The sequence below is a fragment of the Populus alba genome, chromosome 5 (assembly GCF_005239225.2).
Source record: "Populus alba chromosome 5, ASM523922v2, whole genome shotgun sequence".
Classification (NCBI taxonomy): domain Eukaryota; kingdom Viridiplantae; phylum Streptophyta; class Magnoliopsida; order Malpighiales; family Salicaceae; genus Populus; species Populus alba.
Window position 1 is genome coordinate 18,937,076 of NC_133288.1, and position 24,766 is coordinate 18,961,841.

Sequence of the window (24,766 nt, forward strand, 5' to 3'; positions counted from 1 at the left end):
TCGAATGAAATTGTAGTCCCTACACATGCATGATCGATCCTTCTACAATTTCCTTTTAGTGAATGCCTCTTATTAAGGATCTGATTCTTGCCAGCAATTGGAGGGTTGAATTTTATGAGAAAGAAAGGATGCTTTGCAGTTTGGCCTCAATGGCTATTCTGAGAGATTCTTTGGCTCGTCTAAGCATGCATCTTCTCCAACCAGTGAAAAATTTGATTCTTGCTAGTTGAGAAGAGGAGAAAGTTAAGAAGACGTTCTTCTGCAATGCAATGCAACAATCTGGATAGGCCATGGCGTAACATAAACTGATCAAATTTGACAGACACAAATGATATCAGTAAGAATTTATTGATTGTGTATTTTAGCATTCAAACCACACAATTACGATCATTTTAACAATAATAATAATAAAAAAAAAAACCTTCATCCTTATATAATAATAGCATTCTCTACAGTAGCCAAATGTAGAAAAACAATACTGTCTCCACCACAGAAGGCAACGCCGCCACCATATGGAGGATCGAGCTCGTCCCCACCTGTCCATATATGACATTGCCTAACCAGGCTCAATATCTAGAAATGCCAACGTAAAAAACATGGAAGGATTCCCAGGAGAAATTTGAAACAGTAACCTTCACGAATGAAGATCTTTTAACTGGAAGCAGCAGAAGCCTTCAATTCTGACATGAATCTAAAAACACTTCTCTTTTATCAGAACAAAGAGAATCTGAGAGCAGTTCATCCTAGGCTGGAATTCTACAGTTTTAGACTCAGAATTTATCATACCAAAAACAATACTGCCTGTTAGAAATGGCATCGACACTCAATAATGTCTCAGCATCAAGAGCTCAGTGTACAACGTGTACAAAAATAACGTTCGAGAAAATGGCTAAAAATCACAACCAAAAAATGATAAAGGAGCCAACCACGAGCACTAAGATGAATCTGTTAAATCCATCCAGAATTTAACATGCACAGCCACCTCTTTGCTCATTCTCTGTGACATCCTCTGGGATACCCTGGAAGTATCTGCAATTAAAATAAAAGGAATGGGCATAGAAGAAGCTCATTAATAAACGTTTTGGATTAGTCTATATATCATTGAAACGTTAGAACGGAAGCGTGTACAAGCACTAAATTTAAATCAAGGATTTAGGGTTCTAAAATAAGACCAATCCAAAAGGTTTTACTTACAAATGAAAGCATAATAAAAAGAACACGTCCCATGGAAACTGAATGGGTCCATACACAGTTCAAATTTCTAGTAAATCTTGGTCACCAACTCACCATACAAAAATACAGCGAATGTTAATAATAAGCATCAGTACAGAGAATAGCACATAAACATGCTAACAAAACCAATGGCAAACCATCCTAGGCTGTAGATCCTAAATATCGATAGCAACTATTTTAAAATAACATATCACGAAACTAATGGGCAGCCATCTTGAGATGTATATCCTAAATATAAATAGCAAACAATTTGAGGAAAAAGTGTAAGCATGATTGCAATCACAAATCACACAACTAAGAGACCCTAAAATTTGAAACTCTAGATGTTATGTTCTGTGGGGAACAGAAATATCTTGTCCCAGAACTCAGCATTTAACACAAAACCATGGAACAAACATCATGAATGGAAGGATATCCAATCTTCTTGAGAAACTACTAAATGCCACTCCATCAGCTTGAAAAAGAAGACAACAAAGCCTTCTATTCCTAGCATGAAACTTTCCAGAAGCTTAGTTGATTATTTTCTATGGTTGCAAAAAAAAGCTTGGAAACATTGTGGAACTTCCTGGTTAAGCACTTTTATATCATTATAGAGATTTGGGAGTTAGTGAGAAAAGAAAGCCAAGAAGGAATTTTAGGAAAAAAGAAAAAAATAAAGTGACTTAGGAGAGAAAATCAAGCACATGACAAAAGAAGATAAGACACAACAAGAACCTAATAATTTTAAATACCTTTTGTTTTCCGAAATCTTGTGCTTCTGCACTTCTCATATATTAAACCAAATAATGTAAAACAAGAAAGAATAAAGACACAGGCGCACAAGATTCTCTTTTTCCCCCCCTGATAGGTACAATATGCAAGATTTAAAAACAGCCAAAAATTGTTCAAGAGTAACACTAAAAACAAAAATGGATATAGCCTAAAGTAATTAAAAAAAAAGAAAGAAATTAGAAAAGAGAGGAGCAATACAGAGCCATAGTTTTATGTGGTTTCTATCGGTCACGGTTATTGTTATCATGAATTCATTAGCAATTCTTAGCGAACTTTAATAATACATGCTTTTCTAATAATTTTGCTAAATATATAAAATAATAACACTTCTAGTAGATAAAAGTCATATAAACAACATACTTTATAAAAAAAGATGAAAAATATGAGAATATGAACTTGAAATACAAAATATAGTTAAAAATCAATTTTGTAAGTGGACTGTTATAGGGCTGTAATTTCAATATAACAGCCAATAACAGCCATTACATTGTGAATCGCCAATAACAGTACTATAGCACTGAAAAACAGTAATGGAGTGCTCTGATTCGGTTAAATAACAGCCGTTACATAATTTAATGGCCATTATTTAAAACTATGGCCATAAAAAAGAAAGTCACCAGAGATGCTGATTGTAACTTAACAAGTCCTTTCTTCTCTTTCATATGCCTTCTTGCCAGCACAAACCATGCATTAAGCAGCTCAGAAGCATCCAAGCTACACATACCCCTCACCACCTCTTACTAACCATCAAACCAACACATACCACAAGCAAAGATGCAAGCAAGACCAGCAGAATTGACATTGAAACAATTCTTTGAGAGCACACCAAAATAACTCAATTAATAAATAAAAATGCTCAGTTCCAAACAGGGTTAAATTTTGGTTTACAGAGTTGACGATGCTATGCCCTCCATACATTTTCTACAAAATTCATAGTTTTAAACCATTTCTTAACCCGTTCCAAAAAAGATTTCCCTTTAAGATTCTTTGTTGTTAATCATGACTTCTATTTAATTCTGATTTTGGTCACGTGAAGACCTGATGGCATCTCATTTCTTGACATCAAATCAGCAATCCTTTTTTTTTCCACATGAACTTATGGCTGTAGTTATTACAGCTTACATTGCTTATATATGGTGCTAATACAATCCAAACAAGAATTCAGCAGACAATTCAAACTTACATGTCCTGTCCATGCTCATTGGCTAGAGCAGTTTTTGCAATGGATAAGAATGCAGGATCAACATTGTAATCTTCCTTTGCTGACGTCTCAAAGTAGAGTATGTTTCCTTTAGACTCACACCAGTCCTTAGCTTTCTTCTCAGAAACCTGCACACAATAAATATTAGACCAGGGGCAAGGAGTAAAGAAAAGTGAATTTACCAGCACCAAACTGTACAGCCTTACCACTCGGCTATTTCCACCATCAATATCTATCTTGTTTCCAAGCAATATAAACGGAAATTTCTTGGGATCAGATGGACTTGCCTGGGACAGAATAGGAATGCAAACCATGTTAAATTGGAAAGAGAACAACGATGTCAAAATAAAAAATTAGCAGCTAACATGTTGCAAACCATAAACCCAGGAAAGGGCAGGCAAGTGACGAATGGCCAAAATAGGTAGGATTACCCTAATCCATTATATAACATGAAATGACCAGTCAAATAAATTGATGCGTTTCCACAAAATGCTGCCTTGAGATGGTTCACCTTTACCAAGTTAGATAAATTGAGGCATTTCCACAAAAGCTGTCAGTATCCTTGACAAATTCCCTAGGGAAAGCAAAATGTTTCTATTCGTTAACCACCAAGTAACAGAATTATTATCTTTACACAAACTCCTGGCAAAATCCACTCAGATTTTAGAGAACCCACTCAAGCAAGGCCTGAAAATATAAATCATCTTAATTTGGTCTACTGTATGCTTATTTCAGAGTCGAGCAACAGAGTTGGAGTGACTAAATGGAGCATTTCAAGAAAGACTAAAATATCTAACATAAAAAGAAACCTCCTCCACCATGGACCATTAGCATGAGTATAATACTCGGAAATTATCATTTCCCTCGTTACTGAAACTGGACCCAATTGCATGTGATGAAAATTCCATATGCCCCAATCCATTGGTGCAATCCAAGTAATATGGAGCATTCCAAAAGAGAACACAATATCCAATATAAAAGGGAACAACCCCCTACGCCCCAATTCACTAGCTGGACTGTGTTACTTAAACATTATCAGTATCCCTTGGTGCTATTATCCACACAAGCCCATCACATCCCAACCCTTAAGTTATAAAAAAAAATTATTTGCAAAATCATCATTCAAAAAAAATCTTGTAGAAGACAGAAACCCCAAAGCATAAGACACCAGAAAAAACCCAAATATCCACCCCAGCCCATCACATCCCAACACACAAAAAAAAAAAAAAAAACAATTTGATTTGCAAACTCATCATTCAAAAAAAGATCTTGCAGAAGACAGAAACCCCAATGCAAACAACACCAGAAAAAAACCATTGGTGATGTTCAATTCACTAAGATTGAGAGCCTGTCAATGTCCATCAAAAGAATCAATCAGATGTGCGGGGATAATTTGAGGAATCAAGAAGCCTTAAGCACCTATATACATCTGTGTTATAGCAGATGTATATACATCTGTGTTATAGCAGCTTTGACAAGTGAGTGGACAGAACGCCACTTTTAACTAGTTTATCTTTATAATTTATTTTATCTGTTGCAGTCATTAAAAAGTTTCCCTAAAAAGATAAAGTGATGGCTAATTGTCTAGCAAACCATTTACTCATCGCATAAGAAACTCCAACTTTATCAAGGCTGTGATAATAAATTCCAGGGGCAGAAGAAGGCAGCCAGCCATTCTCCAGAACTGCTGCCACAGCCAAGATTTTGAGCAAGTAGCACAGGCCAAATTAATCCACTGCTTTATTTTACTACCATAAACACGTGACACTTCCCAGTACATACACTAAATACTCAAACCTGAATCGACAAATGGTAAAAAAAAAAATCGTTGATAGAAACAATGAAGAAAAGCAACGGTGAACCTGTTTAAGGAACTCTTCGTGCCAGTTGTCAAGAGTATCGAATGATCTCATGACATTCACATCATAAACTAGAACGCAGCAATCTGCTCCTCTATAAAATGCAACTCCAAGTGACTGAAATCTTTCTTGCCCAGCCGTGTCCCATATCTACACGCATAATACCAGTATTTTTAGCAAGCATTCTTGCAGAGATTTGGAAACAAAAAACAAAAAATCAATAGAGCTAGAAAACCCACTTGCAGAGTGACAAGCCTGTCATCAATCTGGAGTTCTTTGGTAACGAAATCGGCACCAATTGTAGCCTTATATTGCTGACTAAATTTCTTGTGCACATATCTGAGTTGTCGATTAAGAAATCCACATCCCATTCCCATTCCCGAAAAGAAGCGCATAACAAACCATAAATTTCAATATAATCAGTAACTAAATTTGTTAAAAAATACTAAAACATCAATTAAAATGCAGGTTTAATAGATCAGAGAAAAGCCAAATCTAATGAAGAGGATACTGATTCATTAACGACGTCTTGCCAGCCCTGACGATCACAGACAACATTCACAATACCAAATTAGATTTTGTTTCCAAGGAAATGTATGTGTACAAATCTAAATAAAAAACCTAGAAATCGTACCCGCTGTCTCCGAGAACGATGACCTTGAGCAAGGTACGCCTCCGCGCTGACATGCCGCTCTTTTTTTTTAACGGTCACGAATTATACTGCTGGTACGGAGTTTGAAATTCAAATCAGAAAAAGAAACAGTTTTCTACTTCCTTTTTTTTCACTGTTTGCAAGAGAGGAGATTGAGAGGGAAAGGGGAAAAAAGGGGCGCCAATTTCGATGTGCTCTTTTTGGTATATACGAGATGGAAAAAGAATTTATTTTCCTTTGAAGTTTTTTCTTGGGTACTGATTATATCATTGTCATCATCTTCGAGTTTCTATTCTAGTGCATGCCGACAATATATGTAAATAATAATAAATCAAAATTAAATTCGAATAATAATAATTATTATTAATTATTATTATTATTAATATGAAATTGCTTTAAATTTTTTCTAGAGTGTATTTATTTTTACAGTTAAAAAATATTTTTTAAAAAATATATTTTAAATTATTTTTTATATTTTTACATCATTTTAATATACTAATTTTAAAAATTAAAAAATAAATTATTTTAGTATAATTTAAAATAAAATAAAATTTTTTTAAAATAATTATTATAATAATCTCGAAAAATATTTTATAACAGAACACTTAGCTTTTATATCGTTTTCCTTTTTTCCCCAGCATGCCCTTATGGAGGCTTAAGGCTGGGGGACCTGTTTTTTCCATGGTGCTTTTTATGAAACCTTTTTTCTTATTCATTTATGTTTAATTATGGTACAGAAGATTTCCTATATTGCTATCTTTGTTATAAAAAATATTTTTTTGATTATTTTGTTATTTTATTTTATTTTATTATTTTACTGTCCTCGAATGTCAATTTATATCATTTTTTTAATTCATAATTTTTATATTTTCAAAATCATTTTGATATATGTTTATTAAAATCAAATCATTTTGATTGTTTAGCTTTCTAGTGAATTACCCCATTCAATTCTACTTGCGAGTTTTAACGATTTTATCTGGATTTGCTATTACTTTTCCGAACTATTGAGGGTTCAAATCCCTCTCTCTGAACCTTTTCTTGGTAAATCATAGTATATTTATACTTATGTTTTTATTGTTTTTTCTGGATATTTTCAGTTTCAGTTAAAGATGAATGGGGTCGAGTAGGTAGGATAGTTGAGCTAGAAAAAAATCGATTATATCTAAATATAAATGAGTTGAAAAAAAAAAAAGCAGACTCTCTAAGTGTTTTTGGACTTTTATTATCTTTCTAATTCTTAAGAATTAATAATCATTATTTTTTATTTTTTTTCCTATACTGTCGTGAATTTGTCTTCTTCTTTAAAATATATCAACAATGCTTAAGCGTCATTTGTTTTTCACTATAAAAAATCAGCCTGCCCGTGCAGGCTTTCAACACGGGCAATTTATTTAGTAAATTATTAAATCCAATCACTAATTAACAAATAAAATTAAAAAAAGGAAAAGGAATCGAAGATGTTTTCACTAATAATCTAATCGAAAGTTGCCAGGAAATTATCCTACAATTTTAAATGCTTTAAATATCCTTTTCAAATTAAATTCTGTAAAATTGGCAGGATGGATTTCGCGGAATAATAAATAGCAAGTAGTGTGATTCTACCTACCACCTCCTTGGACATGGATACTTGATACCTTGAATTTCTCGTTAGCGTAAACGTCCCTGCATTTCTCTATCAACGATAAAGAGTGTGTTTGGTATTGCGGTAGCTTTTGTGGTTGTGATTTGAAAAAAGTTATTTTATAAAAAGTACTTTTAGTTGAGGCTAGTTTGAAAAAAATAGGTGTTTAGTTAAAACTGTGGTTGAAGTTGAGGTTGAAGAAAAAGTAGTTTAATGTGTTTGGTTTAAAAAAATGCTTTTAAATTGAGGTTATGTCAAAAATAATTTTTTTTAAAAAATATTAATATTAATATTGATGGTTTTAAATTTAAATATTGTAGAAAAGTTAATAATTACTTCTATTACATCATGAAATAAATGAACTTTATAATTCAAATTATTAATAAAATTCATCTGATTTAAAAATTGACAAGTTTTTATAATTTTTTTTGTAATAAAATTAGATTTTTTAAAAATTATCAGGTATAAAATTAATATTACAGTGCAAGTAAATTTAATTCACTCTATACTAGTTTTTTCATGAAAAAAAATTTTTTATTGTTCCCATCATAGTACGAAAAAATTTAATTCTAAATTTAAACTAGTTGAAAAAAAAAAAACTATTAAAAATTAACTAATTCTTAAAAAAAATTCATATAATTTGCACTGTTCTATACTGTCGTGCAATTATAGTTAGCTGTTAAAAAATAACAGGAAAAAAAAAAAAGAGTTGATGTAATTGCAGGCTTTGAACAGTGCAATTTATAGTACAGTATTACCAATCACTAATGAATAAAAAAGAAAACGAAAAACATGAATTCACTGCTTTCTGAAAATCGAAAGTTTCTGCAGCAAATAAATACTTTTTTTTATTTTTTGACAATTCGTAACCAAACGGTTAATTAGTGCGTTTTTCAGAAAACGCGAACGCGTAGACAAACGGACCTTAGAAGTTGCTGCGGCATATCCAATGTTACGCGAGAAAATTAGTCAGCATCATCATCCATTCGACACGTGTTACCGACACACTCCATCCACACGATCACAGGCTTACAGCACACCCCCGCATTGCCGACTCACGGGGAGACTCGAGCACCCCGCGTTCCTCTTTAAAATCACGTCCACGTCATCACATTCTCTTCTCATTCATACGGCTGCGTCACACCCGATTGCGACTCCACCTCTTACCTCTCCAATATAGAAATAGCAGAGAGGCGCAACATAAACTCGCCCACGCAATAAATTCCAAGCTCCAAAAAGGAAAATAAAACTAAAAGAACGCGAGAGAAAGTCGGCGAAAAAAGAAATTGTCTTTAGGGTTTTTGAAGTTTCTCGAAGAGGTTTTTGAAGAATCAGCGAATGGTAAATCATCATGATTCTAGCGCTCTCTCTCTCTCTCTTTTCATTTTTTAATTTTTGAATTGCTAATTTGTTGGTCGGTATTGTAGATCCATCTCGTGTTTTTTTTTTTTCGTTTCATTTTTAATTTGATGTCGAATACATACATAAAATCCATTGTTTGATTTTCATAATTTATTATATTTGTGTTTATATGAAGAAAATTAGGATTAATATTTCGGTAATTCAACACGGGATCCACCCATGAGGAGATTTTTGTTGATACTGTTGTTTTGTATTATGATGTTATGCTGGTGTGTCTTGCTAAAATATTTGTAATTGGTGTTTTGTAGGATACTAAGAGAATGCTGCAGAATTCTGTATTGGCTTTAACAGATGATACTCTTATTTCAATTGGTACTGTAGCAAATGCGGCAAGGGAGGTTTCCAATTATGGGGTTGATCAGTGTGATCCTCAAATTATCACTCAAGCATCATCTCTAAGTACTTTCGTTAATCCTTTGTTGTTGTCTCTTTCCTTGTTAGTTTGATTTCATTCCCAATTGTGTTTGCAAGTCATGCTCTGCAATGTGCATCTTTCCGAATGAGCTTTGATGTTGTATTGACCATGTTCTTCATAAGTTCTTAGGAGGACTGAGGTGATTATTTAAGTGAGACAATTTTGATTGGAAGTATTTTAGAGTTTGCAGAGAAAAAGAGGTTGTTCTATAGGTGGATAGGACATTGCATTTTAGCATGGGTACATATTTTGGAAACAATGATGAGTTACAGAGTTCACAATCAATGGATCAGTTTTCAGTAGCATATACAAGCAATGCTGTTAAATTCCATGCTTGCACAACTTGTTCCCTCGTTTATTGAATCAGGTTTATACATGCTAGGTTGCGTCCTGGTTTAACATCTGTTGATGAATTATGACAGGTAAGCTGCCATTGGAGCCTTCCTCCGTGGATATTGTCATTCCCATCTTCAGATCAATTGAATTTCCTGGTGACCTGTTGGTAAAGGAAATGTTTAGAGTGCTGAAGCCTGGTGGAACCATTCTGATTTACAGTTCTCAGCAATCTGTTATAGGGGAAACTGACAAGGTGAATATAAATGCCTTTTTTTTGTGTGGTCTGGGTAGAATTTAGTTTGTCATCAAGCTTCTCACCATGGTGTTTCTGTAGGCAATTTCTGGTCTTAAGCGCAAGTTGCTTTTGGGTGGTTTCTTGGAAGCGGAAGCTCTACAACCAAAATCTGTTGGACTCTCCAATGTGGTTCGTTCTTTTGGGGTGAGTTAGTTTTCACTTGTGACTGTTGGCATTATTGTGATCTTGTTATTCTCTGCTCCTTTACTCAAATGAGGAATGATAGAACCATAATAAGTTGATCCTTGATGTAAAAGGGCAAGGATACACATTCTCTTTGCAAGTTTTAACTGTATCACCCTTTTCATTGCGTCCTAATACTATTTGCTTTCCATTATTCATGTTGCAATATACTTGGTTGAATTTATAATCCTTCTTTATTCTTAGGTCAAGGCCAAAAAACCTTCTTGGAATATTGGTTCATCCTTTGCACTAAAGAAATCCATAAAATCACCCGTCAAGGTTCAAAATGATGATTATTCAGATTTGATTGACGAGGATAGCCTTTTGACAGAAGAAGATTTGAAGAAACCTCAGCTACCACCTGGTACGATAGAAGACACTGAACTTTGGTTTTATGCATTTTTATGTTTTTTTTTTGGGCCACTAGTAACCAAATTTGCATGTGAAGTTGGTGATTGTGAGGTTGGAAGCACAAGGAAGGCTTGCAAGAACTGCACTTGTGGTAGAGCTGAGGAAGAGGAGAAAGTGAAGTTGGGACCGACTATGGATCAGCTGAACAATCCACAATCAGCATGTGGCAGTGTGTATGTGTCTTTATGTGCATTTATGTAGATGTAATTGTTTTTGTACACGCTAAATTGTTTGTCTTAACATGATGGTCCCTGGATCCTTGGATGATCCCGACACTGCTGTGCATTTTGGTTATGTGCCCTGGTTTCATATCAGTAACTTTTTGGGAAAGAACCTGTGCATGTTTAGGCTTTACTATTATGCTAATTTACTTGAAGCAGTCTCAAGGCATCATGGTTCATGAATAGACTAGCACACGCAGACATTAAAATCAGCATGCTTCAAAGTAATCCGCTTTGTGGTTTGTTGAATCAGCTAATTATTTCTTCCTCCAGCCTGAATTTTTTTTCCTCTTATGTTACACAGTGTGGACTAGGGGATGCTTTTCGTTGCGGAACATGCCCTTACAAAGGTCTTCCCCCATTCAAACTTGGTGAAAAGGTAACTAACAGGAACACCGGATCTCCCTTTCCCTTTCCCACGACATCTGTATTGTATAGAACTAATAATCTATTTTCTTGCAGGTTTCACTGTCTGAAAACTTTCTCGTGGCAGACATTTGAAGCCAAAGTTGGATTTAGATGCTGTTTTGGACATACACAGCTTGTGAAAGCTTTTGTTTTCAGTTGGCTATGATTCATTCATACGTAGTTTTACCCATTCAAATGGTAGTCAACTTTAGTGTCCTAGAAATGGTCCATAAAATGACCAAACAATGTTTGATGACGAGAATAACAAACGAATTTTGCTCTTCTTATCTGCCTTGGTGCTTATTTTCTCCTTGTGTTGGGTCCTTGTTTTGGAACTAAATTCATTGTTAAATAAAGCCTGTTTGCTTTTAAGTTGAATTTTTTATATATATTTTTTATTTCAATTTTTTTTATATATGTTTTCATATTATTTACTGATATAAAAAATAAATTTTTTAAAATAAAAAAAAATTATTTTCAATGTATTTTTAAACAAAAAATATTTTTAAAAAAAAATTGTCTGCAATTCAAGCAGTTTCCAAATTCAAATTGAATTAAATTTGAATAGCGTTCCTACAATGTAATTATAAATGCGCATAGTGTTGCGAGGCAGCAAGGGAAGATAGGAGTCGAACTTGTACAGCACTGGGCGAGCCACTGTGTTCATGACCACAGCGCAGCGCTTCACAAGTTCAAGAAGCACCAGCATCAGTTGGTTAAATGAATAAACAAACTCAGCCTTCGCCGGTTTACGTGTACGAAGTCTCGCAATACAAAACTGAATACAGATTTGGCTTCCCAGTGCATCCAGGAAGCATCAGCTAATCTGCTGAGAAAGAAGAACCAGAAGCCCTTGAGGACCGACCAATATTTCGTTAAGGAAACTCAATAACCCAAACCATACCACAGGAGTCACATCCACTCCTCCAAGTGGTGGAATCAGCTTTCTGGTCGGAATGAGAAGTGGTTCTGTGGGAGCATAAACTAACACATATGGAAACTTCCCGACCGGAAGCTTTGGGTACCATGACATTACTATCCTCACAATAAATAGAAAGGAAAATGCTGAGAGGAACGGCCCCAAGATACCTACCGCTGACTTCGCTGCGGCAGGGTCTAAATCTGCCAGCATCAATCTCTGAATTAAATTTGAGGCAGCTTCTGATGTTTTTGGTATGCCTACGTTGATATTCCCCACAGCCTCAGGAGGGCTAAACGGCTCCCCTGAAATGTCTCCATGTGACATTGCGAGGTCTACATTAAGAGAAGCTGCGACTCTGGTAAAGCAGCACGTCCTTGACGACAGGACTTGATCGCCTTGGCTGGAATGTCCTCTGGTAGGGCAGTTCAACCTCTCCTGCACAACTTAAACAGTTAGATACATGGAGTCTGGAGCCTCTAAGCAGTTCGAAATGTTTTCCATTCATGGAAAAAGATTTGAGAACGTAAAACAAAATTGGGTCAGAATTTAAGAATATATTATGCTGGTGCACATTAAGCCCCCCGCAAACATGCAGATGAAGATTATAGAACATAAAAAAACTAATTAGTGTGCAGGAAGCCAGGGGGTTTGATCAAAATGTCAAATGCAATAAAAAACATTGACTCGTAACAAAACTTTAAAAAGCATTCAGACATATCCCAAGCTGTTTTCAGATGAGAAAATCAGAAGGGCACTGAGACATGATTTTAAGGTTCAAGCAGCAAACACTAACAAAATCAAATGGAATACAACCCAAGGAATTTCTGGTATAGACCAGGGAATGTTACTTAAGAGTAAACAGGAACGTTCTTGAAGACATGAACACAGAGGATCAGAGAATCATCAATTGTAAGAGATAATCTTTTTTCTAGGGCTGGTTTGGTTCCGAGAGCACAAATCACATTCACAAAAAGACCTTGTAGCCAGGGCAAAAGCTTGAGGCAGCCCCAGCTCCAGCCCCAAGTTATGTGCCTAATTGCTAAACCAAATTACGTAACAAGTAGAAACTAAGCAAGCCCCATTAGTAATCAAATGAGAGGAAGCCTTGGCTTGCACACACTGCTGCCTAGAAAATCGAAAACGAAATTCCCTCGAAGAAGAAAAAGATCAACTTCAACATATTTCGAAGAAAACCAATTGCTACAGTTTCTTTTTCAGTTTTTATCTAACCTTTTGATTGGATAAAGTTCATTTTAGATACAAATTGATTTACTAAAATGTTCGACTAGTTGTACGGAGAAGAAAATAAAGACTCCACTCCCCCACCATGATATAATCTGAACTAATATTCCATGCCATCATCATATGCATAAAGGAAACTGTAAAAGCAAAATAGTAAACAGAGTTCGGGTGCTCACAGAAACATTAAATTTGGCTTTCTTGTGTATCAAAGGCGCCCATCTTATATGATTCTTGTTGTGGTGGAGAGAAGATAATGCTGCCATTTTCTGTGAGAGAGCGAGAAGGAAATGAACGGGCAGCAATGTATCAGTGTGCCGGTGGATTTTTTGGATTTTTCTTTTCATGGGTTAATTTGAATGACCAGCAAAAAGGAAACAAATTGCAATCGTTGGACTCCCAATTGGAAATCTGGTTCGGTTGGGTCCATCACTAAGAAGCCCAAATCAGGTTTTCTATAAGGAGAGCACGGTACCGGGCTCTTCCTCGGATCATCAGAATTATTGACATTATGTGTTTGAAAGTTTTTAATTTTTTTAGTTTTAAATTAATTTTTTGGATTTTTTTTTAATATATTAATATCAAAAATAAAATTTAAATAATAAAAAAAATTATTTCAATACATTTCTAAAAAAATTATTTTAAAAAACAATATCTGTAACTCCCACCCTCATATTGAATGTGGGTTACTACCATGACAAAATTAATATAGTTTGCGTTTTGTAATATGTTCGTTTTTACTTTTTAATTTAATTTTTTAATTTAAAAAATATTAAATTGATTTTTTAATGGTTTAAATGTATTGATATAAAAAATAAAAATAATAATTTTAATATATTTTGAATTAAAAAATATTTTTAAAAAATTTCCATCCTGCATGCGAAACACTGTTTTTTTTTTTTTGTCTTAGTTACATGTTAATTTAGATTAATTCTTTTAATGATTTTATGTACCCTTCATATTCAGTGAGATGTGTTATTTTTTAAAAATATATTTTCAAAAAAACTGAAAATAATGAGAAATTATTGATATATCAAAAATTATACTTCTTTACCTAATAAAAACATAATAACCACAGTAAAAATATTCGTGAATCCCATTATTCTATGAGACCGAAGAGTACAATTGAAAAATTAATACCTTCATAATTCCAAAAGATATGTACTAGAAAGAAGTATTTGTAAAAATTCACGAGAATCAATGATGTCAGGAAATCAAGATCATATGTTCTTCATGCTCCAATTTGGTTCAAAATTCTAGTAGAAGGATCAAGGAAAAAAAGTAATTGGAACAGTTATTTGAAGAAGAAGAAGAAGAAGCGTGCATCTCTCTCATTGAAGTCAGTCTGGTTACATAAATGGATAGCTAGCTTGGATCTTCATGATCATAGAGAAAACATCTATCAATGTATATAACAAAAATAAAAATAAAGAACTAAACTATTGCTAAGGAAAAAAAAAAAGAAAAAACGAGAAAGAAAAAGAAAAAGAAAAAGAAAAGCCCTAGATTTACTAAGAAAACTATATACCTAAGCTAGACTAGTATTACCTTACAAAAACACAAAGTAAATTAATGCTACATTCACCTTTTTTATGTTAACTATTTTTTTTTAAAAAAAAAAACTAAAAGTACTCCTATATATGTTTGTAAGCAACCATAAGAGGTTAAAGTAGCATTAATCTACTCTATTCATCCTTACAATCAAGTCCAAATCCAAACTCTTAATTGAAAATTGCCTACCATGAAACTTTTAATTGAAATTGCTTTTCACACAATGTTTTTAAGAATATTAATATTTTTTTTTAATTTAATTGTTTTTGATGTACTAATATCAAAAGTAATTTAAAAAAATATATAAAAATTATTATTTTGATGCATTTTCATACAAAAAACACTTTAAAAAACAACTATTATCATATTTTCAAACACTTCAAAATCCGTTTATTAATGAGTTACAACCAACGATTACACCCCATCAAAGCAACTAAAAAATGCTTTTAATAGATGCTTTTAATAAACTTTGATGATAATAATGATAGGTACATGATAAAAAAAAAAAAAAAAAAATCTACATGCAAAATGTAAAAATATTAAGATTTTAAAAAGGCTCATTATTGTCACATCAAGATAACTATTTTAAATTTTGTATTGGAAATCTCTAATCAATGCATAATTCGCCAATTTTGTTTTTGAAAGAAAAGGTAATATTTACTTCTTTTTTTTTCAACAAATTTGTAGCATTTGCAATTGAAGTCTTCAATATCTTCTAGGATTATTTTTTTTCACAAAAGATATGTACTTGAAAGAAATATATCCCTAAAATGCCTAAATTAGCAAATTACGTCGAACAAGTCGACATCCTTGCAGGGCCTAGGCTTGAGGGCGTTTTTGTCACTTGATTGACAGCTCGAGTACATGACTCATTAACAAAAATAAACCATCCATCATGCACAATTGGCTTTCTACCTAGACAACATCACGCAAATCTCATCTTGATCCAAATCCATCAAGTATTCATTACAAGGCCGTTTATTTCCTGACAAATAACTCTATTTTTTTTTTTGAAAAATATTTTTCATGAAAAATAAATTTTTAAAAACTAATTATTTTTTAAGTTTAAAAAACAATTTTACTATTCAGTTACATCATGAAAAAAAGCAATAATAATAATTTATTTTCTTCAAGTTTGTTAAAAAAATAAGGATAAAATCTAACAGATAAAAAAGTTAAAAAAGGATAAAATTAAAAAAATATTTTAATTTCATAAATTATATTAAATAAAAAAAATAATTAAAAAAAAAACAAATAACAAATCTTAACAGATAAAAATTCAAGTAGGCTTCTACGACGAGGGCTGACTGTTTATATACGAGACATTGTGTTGAATCCAATATGAAAAAGGACTCATCTTACATGTTGGTGAATGGAAGGGGTTTGAGTGTCAAATGTCTTCTATTTTGCAAGAAGTTTCCAAATATTTATCTCAATTTTTTTTTTTCGTTCAAGTAAAATGGTAAAATACACGTAAGTTCATCATCATCTGGATTTACAGGGTCACCAAAAGCTTCATTCCTTGCCGCAACAGGCAACCCCACTTCAAATAAGCGAAAACCAATCATAAATTATAAGAATCCATGTATACTGGATGAAATTTCTTGCATCACCACTAATAACTCTCTAGAAAGAACCATACTTTATTCACAGTTTACAGCCATCAAATAACATGAAAAGTTTTCTATCTGATATGACGAGAGGAGGTTTGCAATATGAATGAAGACAAAGAATCTTAAAAATTGAGAAACAATGTCTAAGAATGCATGAATAGACTGGATGCAAATTCAAGTGTCTTAAGAATTAAGAATTCAAAAATGAAAAGCAATCTTACAATCAAATAATTTCTCCTTGGTAATCTTTGAGAGAGGCGATCAATTTCCTATTCGTGAAATGGTGTGAGATCAATGTTCATCGGTTTCTTCCCCTTGCTTGCCTTCTGTGGTATACAAGAAAAATAAAAATCCAGGTCAATAATGGAATGGAAATGATGTTGTCCATGCTGCATCATATATACGACAACCACTAGCAATCAAATTTATTACTGGAACTGGGGGCTTTTCTAGAAACGTTGGCTTGAGATTGTAGAAGGGGACTGGCAAAGAGGAGGCAGCGAGTGAGATTATTCAAACTAACAGGCTGTTAACAAGTCAGCCTGGGTTAAAAAATTGAAAAAGTGCAAAATGAATGCCAAAGGGTTGAAACAGTGAGCTAAGAGAGATTGGTACATAATGATAGAGATACTAAGAAGTGGTGAGAAGGTAAAATTACAGAAATTAGTGGGGTTCTATGAAATTGAGACCCCCAATCAAGAGCCCCAATCTGACATTTGGGTGTATTCTCTCTAATCTCACGAATTGGAGATGAACAAAGAAGAGTGTCTGACGGTGTATAAGCTTTAGAAGAAGTGTATGTGCTGATAAAAGATGGAGATAATACTTACAGCTATTGCCACAAGCTCTTCTAGCAGCTCCTCTAAATGGCGTAGAGGCTAATTTCATCAAAAAGCAAAAGATAGATAATTATACAGCCCAAATTAAAAGAAACTGGCATTTGTTTAAACAAATATCTATATGTATAATCTAATGAAAAACACCAAGGACATTTCACAAACAAGGCCAATGTAAAACTCACCCACTGAGTTGGACCATCCACCGGGGCATTCAGAGGATCATCATGCACCTAAGCACCACAAAGAAGCTTTGAGAAGCCTATATATAAATATGATCAAAGATAAAAAAAACTGACACAACTACTAGAAGTCTCTGGGCTTGTCAAGAAATCATAACATCGCAAACTCAGAAGCAAAGCAAAAGATTCACAAAATAATAAAAAAAATTCATTTAGAAAAACTAGACATTAATGAAATGGTAGAAACAGACAGACCACTTCACTTAAATTCATCCTGATGATGAACTTCGGAGTCTCCACAAACAGGGATGGAACCACAACAAAGTTTGACAAAGTCTTCATTTTAGTCCTAAAATTATATGGTTTATATATAATCCTGAGACGTTCAAATAATAAATTGATCATTTTCAACAGATCATCATACCTCCATGAAAATTCCATCCACTCCAACAGCCACTGCTGTTCTTGCAATGCATGGTATCAATTCACGAAGACCTCCACTAGCAACACCTCCACCATCCAACTGTAGATAGAGCATACTTTAACGATTTCATATGAAGGCAAAAATACAAAAAGTAGATGTACATAGCAACACATTAAACTTTACATAACAATGAATACCAGGGAAATATGGCGACCAGAAGGAAGGACAACACAAAACCATAGCATCAAAGACTCCATATAAGACACCAAAGGCCAAAATTATTAACAGAGTGGTTTCCCACATTCTTAAAGTTTATCAGGGAAATCATGTAAAACACACTAATACTGGTCTGCTAACATTTACCAAGACTGAATCTATGTTCCATCATCTAGTTGTACAACGGAAAATGCAAGACAATCCACACCTTTCTCCCAGCAGGCTGTTGTAGTGAATGTGTGATGTCAGCTACCTGTTTTGAAACACTTAAACCAGTGGTTAAGTCTTCCAGATTATAGCATGTAAATTGAAATATAAGAAGCACATCAGTAGAATAACCCAAAAGAACTATCTGAAGTGGATTAATACTGTAAGCGGCTATAGATAATTTCTATAATCACTCTAAACATGACATGTTTGATCAAAGATAAAAGTTTGAGATTTCTAAACTAAAAGAGCAAAAGTTGTGCAAGCCAATGCCATAAAATAAAAAATTGGAATTGAAGTTTAATGAAACATTTAAAACTTTTCTCCTTTTAATGGAAGATTAAATTCAAGCTAATGAATGGGACAATTATCCATATATGCTCTTGCCTTCATCTCATCCACTTCAAGATCAGGATCAAGTTCTAAGAAAGCCAAAGGATTCTGTCCTCTTGCAAAGAAAATTAGAATCCCAATAAAAAATGAGACCTCTCCTTATCTCATAGACAAGAAATTCAAGGCGTGAAAAATGAAATGGTCCAAGTTTTGGAGATTTATGTGGAGGGGGAGAATCAGGAGAATATCTGCTATTAGGTGGTCTTATAAATGTAAAATACCATTCACCTTCGGACTTGATACTCTTTGTATACGCTACATACTTTCTATCTTAATTGAATTTTTCTTCAATATAAAGGGGCTTAATGAGCATCAAATGGTATGAAACAATAAAGAAGAGTATTTGACATACAACAGGACAATTAGCTTCCCTCATCCATTCCAAATTACGTGGATCAACAATCAAATCACCTACAAGCCAAGCCCAAACATAGGATCAAATCAAACTGGATAACAAATATGCCGTTACTCATCAAAGGCTTCAAATTCCAAATATGTTTAAACCAAACTCCTAAATTGTGTAGTTCACAAAAATTTAGTTCATTTTACTTCCATGCAAATAATTCAAAAACAAAAAATCAAATTTCTCTTAATAAGTGTTTCGTTCCACTTTCTCCATTTCTTTCTCTCTTTCTACATGTTATTCCTAATAATAAATCCTCATAATTTCTAATTCTATTCTGAAACCTTAATTCCCCAAACCTTATTGATTTCCTACCATTCTATCTTTGCAAGACAGCACATAAATTTTAATTATCCAGGCTGTCCTGCATCACTGGTATGCCAATTTAAACAGTTTTTAAATTAATTGCAGATAGAAATTTTCCGAACTTCAAGAATCCCCTAATTGATCCCCTTTTACACGTTGAAAGATAAAAAGAAACAAAAAACATGGCTTCTCATATTCGTTTCAAATAGAAAGCTACAGAACTTCAAGAATCCCCCAATTAAACCCCCTTTACACTGTTGAAAGATAGTAAGAAACAAACAACACCTTTTAAAAACATATGGCATGCATCATTTGAGACAAAAACTGGGCAAACTTACTATAGCCAAACATGGTTCCCCTCTCGCAAACCATGACATTTGGATTTCCAGCCAATCTTACCTTCTCAGCAGAATTTGACATGACCTGCATGTTTTTAATTCTATGATCATTAATTAGAGAAACAACACTAGACAGAGGCATACCTATATTTCAAAAGCTTGAAGTCCAAGCATGTCAATATGAATACTTTTTTCATGGAAAAGAGAGAACTCACAGAAGGAGCACAGAATTGGCCTTTCTTAATATTGATAATTTTTCCAGTCTTGGCAGCTGCAACTAGAAGATCTGTCTGTTATAAAATCTAAAAAATGAGATAACTGCATTGAAAAAAACAATGAAAGGGAAAAGGTGCATCTTTCAAACTCAAAATGAACTCATCGTGGAAAAATCAGGCTAAAAGATATAAGGTAGCAACTTAACCTGACGACATAAAAAAGCTGGAATCTGAATGATATCTGCAACTTTGCCAACTGGTTCACACTGGCCAAATAGAAAAGGTTACAATTGTTTGTGACACTTTGGAGCAATCTTACTACTTCATACTGGTAGCAAGTTGGCACTAAAGAAAAAGGTACATATTTGAACAGAAACGAAGGACTATAAATAGAAAAGACATAAAATAGGATGTAAGAGTTTACATAATTCAAGAAATCAGGCTAATGCAAATTCTTTAACAAATATGCCAAGGGAAAAAAACAATCGACAGACACTCCATAAGGTTTGTCAAAACAGCAATTTCATCCTCTCTCTTCTTCTTCTTTTTTTTTTTTTCAGAATTCTACCATTTTGGTCACTAATTAAAAAGACTTGGAAGTTATAAAAGACCAATACAACGATACATACTCATTATCATCTCATGACACAATAATACATCAACTTTTATTTATAAGAAGTTGTGAATAGCATAGAACTAAAACTTAGTTCAGGTTAGACCATGCTGAGTGCATCATCTTTCATTTCTCATTCTCAACACCATTAAGAAGTAATGCTCCACCTAATGGAACTGAAACTCTAGAAGAGCCATGAAATAGACATTTGTTCAGCATATTAGATCATATAATATGATGAAATTAATGGGAAGAAGTCAACCATAAAAGAATAGGATGGTTGCCTACCTGAATTGTTTCATGCACATCAGTAACAATGGGGATGTCATATGCTATTTTAACCTTCTCAAGGATCTACACCAAATACAAGAGAGAGGATATTAATCAGTTATCAGTATGTGAAATTTCCTAAAATTATTAAGCATCTTGACAATCTACTCATAACATGACACCAACAAGTAAATCTAGTAGAAGTGACTACAAACCTGCTAAGAGATTTTTGTGCATGCATTATCAATATTGGAAGTAATCACTGAATAACCACAAAAAAATGTATATAGCTGTACATTGCTTGATGCCAACATATATTCATCCAACATCCAATTTGAGTGGTCATGGCCAATAATATTGGCAAAGACTGTAATACCAAGATCATTATGCAAATCACTGTGATCGATATAAGGAAAGCACGCCAACATTATCCTATTCTGAATTCTAACTCAATGTCTGCACTTTATGAACATTTAACTTAGTCCCAACCCGTGAATGTGTGAGCTTAATTACTTGTATTTCATAATTGCTGTTTGTCTTGTTTTAACAGTTATGAATTACTAGCATAAAAAGTATGAACTTTACGCCTATGTCTTATTCCAATATTTCGCATTATCCATTGTCGTAAATCATGAACTGATACCTTCAAGCCTTCGCTCATTCCTGGACCTCTAAATGATTTTGAGGATGTCCTGTTAGCTTTATCAAAGCTTGATTTAAAAACCAGTGGCAACCCAACTCTACAAGACAAAACAAAAATAAATCACAAACACCATTCCCTTCAGCCTGCTTCCTTCCAATTATAATAAAAGCAATCCATTTTTCCAGTCACCTTGCCACAAAAACATCATTTTTTTCAAAATTAAACGCATTGACAGAAGCATAAGAAACGTACTTGGTGGAGATAGTCTTGAGATGGTTGGCCATTCTAAGAATGTGTTCTTCAGATTCAATCACATTGGGTCCCGCTAACAAGAAAAATGGTTCTGCTACCTGCATTTCAAATCCAATCCAATCGCCAAATTATACACAAAAGACGATTCATACCAATGCAGAGACCAAACAAAATGATAACTGATTCAAGACCTAAAACCTTACCTTAAGCTGGTCAAACAAAGCAGTTGAGGAATCCATCTTCTCTACTTAAACCAAGAAGCTCAGCTGCAAAACTTTATGTTATGCAGTTGCGTTTTCGGATTTTAACAAAGCAAAACAAGAGAGATCTCGCCTTACGTAGATCTACGATAGAGCTGACAGAAATCCACTCTCAGAATTACAGCACAGGGACACGGTGAAACATTCACTCACTGTGTCTCGCTTTAGCGAGTCAGAGAGTCAGTGGGTGTTGGGGTGCAGACGCGAGTTGGGTTTCAAACGCAAATAAGATGTGCGTTTCAGGCCCAATAGTTGCCAGTAAGTCTGAATAAATGTTCAGAGTGGTCCGGCCCAAATGAAAACTAAGTTTAAAATATAATTATAAGACTCAACTAGTCCCATGAACCAGCCCATGGCCAAAGTCAACACAAAAGAGCTTCATTTTTTTTTTTTAACAAAATCATTTTATATATTTTTTAAAAAAATATATATACCTATTAATTTAACACCCTCCTTTAAAAACATGTAATAACCGTTTATCTTACTTATATAGTGCTCACATGTTGACAATAATCTTTTTTATCATCCTAGATACCAGCTACTTCCAACTTAAAAAAATTCAAAGATTATGATAACAAATGACTTCTACCCATACTGTAACGCTAGAAAATCAGACCATATTGTAATGCTAACTATACAGATAGCGATGAAGTTATGTAAACTTCATATTAGATTAGGCTTTCTATGGATGCGATTGTGAGCTAGTAGAGTGAATGTGATTAAAACTTGTATCGTGAATTGGTTTGATGGCTCTATGTTTACTTGTAAAAATAAAATTTTTATTAAAATAAAGGACCGTTTGATACTTAAATCAATAAATATAAGAGGTGAGAAGTATGTAAAGTATGAGATTCATGTAAGGAGTTGAAAAAAATATATATAGAGGAGCAGAGAAGAGGGGATAGAAATGGTTGTGTCATGGTTTTCAAAACATATAAAACATGTAAAATCAGGGTTAAAACTTGAAAACCAATAAAATCAGTCAAACTCGTATAAAATCAAGCGAACTCGTAAAAAACAGTAAATATGTACCAATATTCACGATTTCACATGAAATTTAAAAGAGTTGCTCAATTCCTGTGCTGACTCAACACTACCCTTTCCCACGAGTTTCCCACTTTCCAGTTCTCCCTGCCCACTCCCCATTTGACATATAATGTTTACTACTTGTGGACTCTAGCCTTGCACATCACATTACATAACATAACTCCTATTAAAAAAAAAAAGGTCTCTATTTACAAAGACCATAACCATAGTTAACATAGGGCTAATCATATACTAAGAAACTGTTTGGAAATGCGGTTGAAAACCGCGTTTCCATAAAATTTAAAATTTTTTTTACTAAAATTTAATACGGTTTGTATGTTTTGGATCGTTTTAACGTGCTGATGTCAAAAATAATTTTTAAAAAATAAAAAAAATCATTGGCATTCATTTTGGCACGAAAAAATTATTTGAAAAGCAATCACTACCACACTGTCAAACACACTCTAAACCGTTATTCTCATATTACACCTCAAAAATCCTTGATGCACTGATGCATGGGAAGAAAAAACGCAAGTTAGTTGATTCCAGCTTGTTTCTCTTTAAGGCTGCTTGTTATCAACAATGTCCGCCTTAATCTTTGATTATATATCTTACTAATTATTTATTTACTATTATCAGTTGATTTTGATATATAATGTTTATTTTACTTTTATATTATTTAATTTAATGTTGATGATAAATATTCTTATTTTTATTTTGTAGTTATATATCTATAATGAAATTCTATAGACATGTATGAATTTTTATTTGAATAATGTATTTTAAGGTGTTTGAACATTTGTATTATTTATTTCACTTTTATTTTATTTGTGTTATATTATTATTTACTACTTGACCAGTTGACTGGATCTCGCAATTAGTTAAAATATTTTACTTGTGATTTTATAATTTTTAGTTAAAATATTTTACTTGCGAGTTTACTATTCAAATTTATATTGTATGCTCTATGTCGTGTCAAAAAAACATTTTTAACAACCTTGAGTTGTATGGCTTATATAGCCTTCTCATAATAATGTTATGTATGGAATATACCAGTAAAAGTTAAATGTTTAATTTTTTTTATTTACCTGATAACCTAATATATTTATACATCTTAATCATATTAGCTTACCTCATAGAGAGTAGGGTAATAACAAAGAGTAACTAAAAAAAATAAGTTATTAATTATTATACCTCATTGTAACATTAGTGAAAATGTCAGTGATCATGAGTGATTGAAGAGGAAAATAATTGCTTTTTAAATAAATATGTGGGCAAGTGGTTGCCATTAGTGAGAAATAGTGGTGCCACATTAACAATTTATTAGCCAACCGAGAAGAGTGCATTACTACACTGATTTTATTAGAGGTCGCAATTATACCTTGAGGTGCTTTCTCTTGGAAGTTAGTGGTATTGGGTCAAGTTAAAAAAATATATGGCGGGCAATTTTAGGCCTGGGCATGGACTGAATAGCTTAATAAGGCTATTTGGTCTTGGTGAGGGCATTTGGGCCTTGCTTAATCAGCTAGGAATTTTTTTAATGCACTATTTTTTGCCCTCTTATTCTTTTAAATATTTATGTTTAAAAAACTTAATCAGTAAAAGTAAAAGGAAGAAGAAACACTGCGATCTTAGCCTACTGGAGTGATTATGATTGATAATTGGTCCCATGAGTTGATGAGGTGACTCCATGCTTACTAACAAAATCAAGTTCTTTATAGAAAATTCTTTTAGTAAATATTATTTGTATTTGCATTTTAAAAATACTTTTAAAAGAAGTTGAATTTTTTTTTAAAAATTAATATATTTTTGATGTTTTTAAATCATTT

The 24,766-nt window shown here is 33.3% G+C and overlaps 4 protein-coding genes across 6 annotated transcripts; 1 reads left to right on the top strand and 3 right to left on the bottom strand.

Moving 5' to 3' along the window:
- Positions 1–411: 411 nt before the first annotated feature.
- On the bottom strand, positions 412–5,998 carry LOC118061780 (ras-related protein Rab7). The gene is made up of 7 exons (XM_035075345.2): positions 5,699–5,998; positions 5,576–5,602; positions 5,304–5,403; positions 5,068–5,214; positions 3,412–3,492; positions 3,188–3,333; positions 412–1,029 (listed from the first exon to the last, which is right to left on the bottom strand). Exons 1-7 carry the CDS (start codon positions 5,749–5,751, stop codon positions 966–968), a joined length of 618 nt encoding a protein of 205 aa, XP_034931236.1. The 5' UTR covers positions 5,752–5,998; the 3' UTR covers positions 412–965.
- Positions 5,999–8,489: 2,491 nt separating this feature from the next.
- Positions 8,490–11,400, top strand: LOC118061779 (anamorsin homolog). Its single transcript, XM_035075344.2, has 8 exons — positions 8,490–8,678; positions 9,008–9,158; positions 9,597–9,763; positions 9,845–9,949; positions 10,193–10,352; positions 10,437–10,570; positions 10,925–10,999; positions 11,083–11,400. Exons 1-8 carry the CDS (start codon positions 8,676–8,678, stop codon positions 11,119–11,121), a joined length of 834 nt encoding a protein of 277 aa, XP_034931235.1. The 5' UTR covers positions 8,490–8,675; the 3' UTR covers positions 11,122–11,400.
- A 319-nt stretch (positions 11,401–11,719) lies between these two features.
- On the bottom strand, positions 11,720–13,529 carry LOC118061778 (protein COFACTOR ASSEMBLY OF COMPLEX C SUBUNIT B CCB3, chloroplastic). Its single transcript, XM_035075343.2, has 2 exons — positions 13,369–13,529; positions 11,720–12,385 (listed from the first exon to the last, which is right to left on the bottom strand). The coding sequence occupies exons 1-2, from the start codon at positions 13,453–13,455 to the stop codon at positions 11,846–11,848; spliced, it is 627 nt and encodes a 208-aa protein (XP_034931234.1). The 5' UTR covers positions 13,456–13,529; the 3' UTR covers positions 11,720–11,845.
- A 2,732-nt stretch (positions 13,530–16,261) lies between these two features.
- LOC118061777 (2-dehydro-3-deoxyphosphooctonate aldolase) lies at positions 16,262–22,126 on the bottom strand. Of its 3 annotated transcripts, none has more exons than XM_073409009.1 (14): positions 21,855–22,106; positions 21,652–21,749; positions 21,400–21,496; positions 20,775–20,840; positions 20,080–20,139; positions 19,874–19,948; positions 19,659–19,743; positions 18,964–19,022; positions 18,220–18,264; positions 17,796–17,894; positions 17,375–17,422; positions 17,184–17,231; positions 16,575–16,679; positions 16,262–16,283 (listed from the first exon to the last, which is right to left on the bottom strand). In XM_073409009.1, the coding sequence occupies exons 1-13, from the start codon at positions 21,888–21,890 to the stop codon at positions 16,623–16,625; spliced, it is 873 nt and encodes a 290-aa protein (XP_073265110.1). In that variant the 5' UTR covers positions 21,891–22,106; the 3' UTR covers positions 16,262–16,283; positions 16,575–16,622. The 3 variants fall into 3 exon arrangements, with proteins under 3 accessions (XP_073265110.1, XP_073265111.1, XP_034931233.1); XM_073409010.1 differs by lacking the exon at positions 16,262–16,283 and having other exon boundaries at positions 16,448–16,679; positions 21,855–21,917; positions 21,990–22,126; XM_035075342.2 differs by lacking the exon at positions 16,262–16,283 and having other exon boundaries at positions 16,448–16,679; positions 21,855–22,105.
- Positions 22,127–24,766: the final 2,640 nt, after the last annotated feature.

What these genes read in the sequence shown, in the direction of transcription:
- LOC118061780 (XM_035075345.2), bottom strand. Translation starts at nt 5,751, where the DNA reads ATGTCAGCGCGGAGGCGTACCTTGCTCAAGGTCATCGTTCTCGGAGAC. An exon ending in ACAGGCTTGTCACTCTGCAA is followed by an intron (nt 5,215 to 5,303) that starts GTGGGTTTTCTA and finishes TTATGCGTGTAG; the next exon opens with ATATGGGACACGGCTGGGCA. An exon ending in AATGAGCATGGACAGGACAT is followed by an intron (nt 1,030 to 3,187) that starts GTAAGTTTGAAT and finishes TTTTAATTGCAG; the next exon opens with ATACTTCCAGGGTATCCCAG.
- LOC118061779 (XM_035075344.2), top strand. An exon ending in GAAACCTCAGCTACCACCTG is followed by an intron (nt 10,353 to 10,436) that starts GTACGATAGAAG and finishes TTGCATGTGAAG; the next exon opens with TTGGTGATTGTGAGGTTGGA. An exon ending in CATTCAAACTTGGTGAAAAG is followed by an intron (nt 11,000 to 11,082) that starts GTAACTAACAGG and finishes ATTTTCTTGCAG; the next exon opens with GTTTCACTGTCTGAAAACTT.
- LOC118061778 (XM_035075343.2), bottom strand. Translation starts at nt 13,455, where the DNA reads ATGGCAGCATTATCTTCTCTCCACCACAACAAGAATCATATAAGATGG. An exon ending in AAGCCAAATTTAATGTTTCT is followed by an intron (nt 12,386 to 13,368) that starts GTGAGCACCCGA and finishes TAAGTTGTGCAG; the next exon opens with GAGAGGTTGAACTGCCCTAC.
- LOC118061777 (XM_073409009.1), bottom strand. Translation starts at nt 21,890, where the DNA reads ATGGATTCCTCAACTGCTTTGTTTGACCAGCTTAAG. An exon ending in CTTTGTTTGACCAGCTTAAG is followed by an intron (nt 21,750 to 21,854) that starts GTAAGGTTTTAG and finishes TTTGAAATGCAG; the next exon opens with GTAGCAGAACCATTTTTCTT. An exon ending in TGGATGGTCCAACTCAGTGG is followed by an intron (nt 17,232 to 17,374) that starts GTGAGTTTTACA and finishes TGATGAAATTAG; the next exon opens with CCTCTACGCCATTTAGAGGA.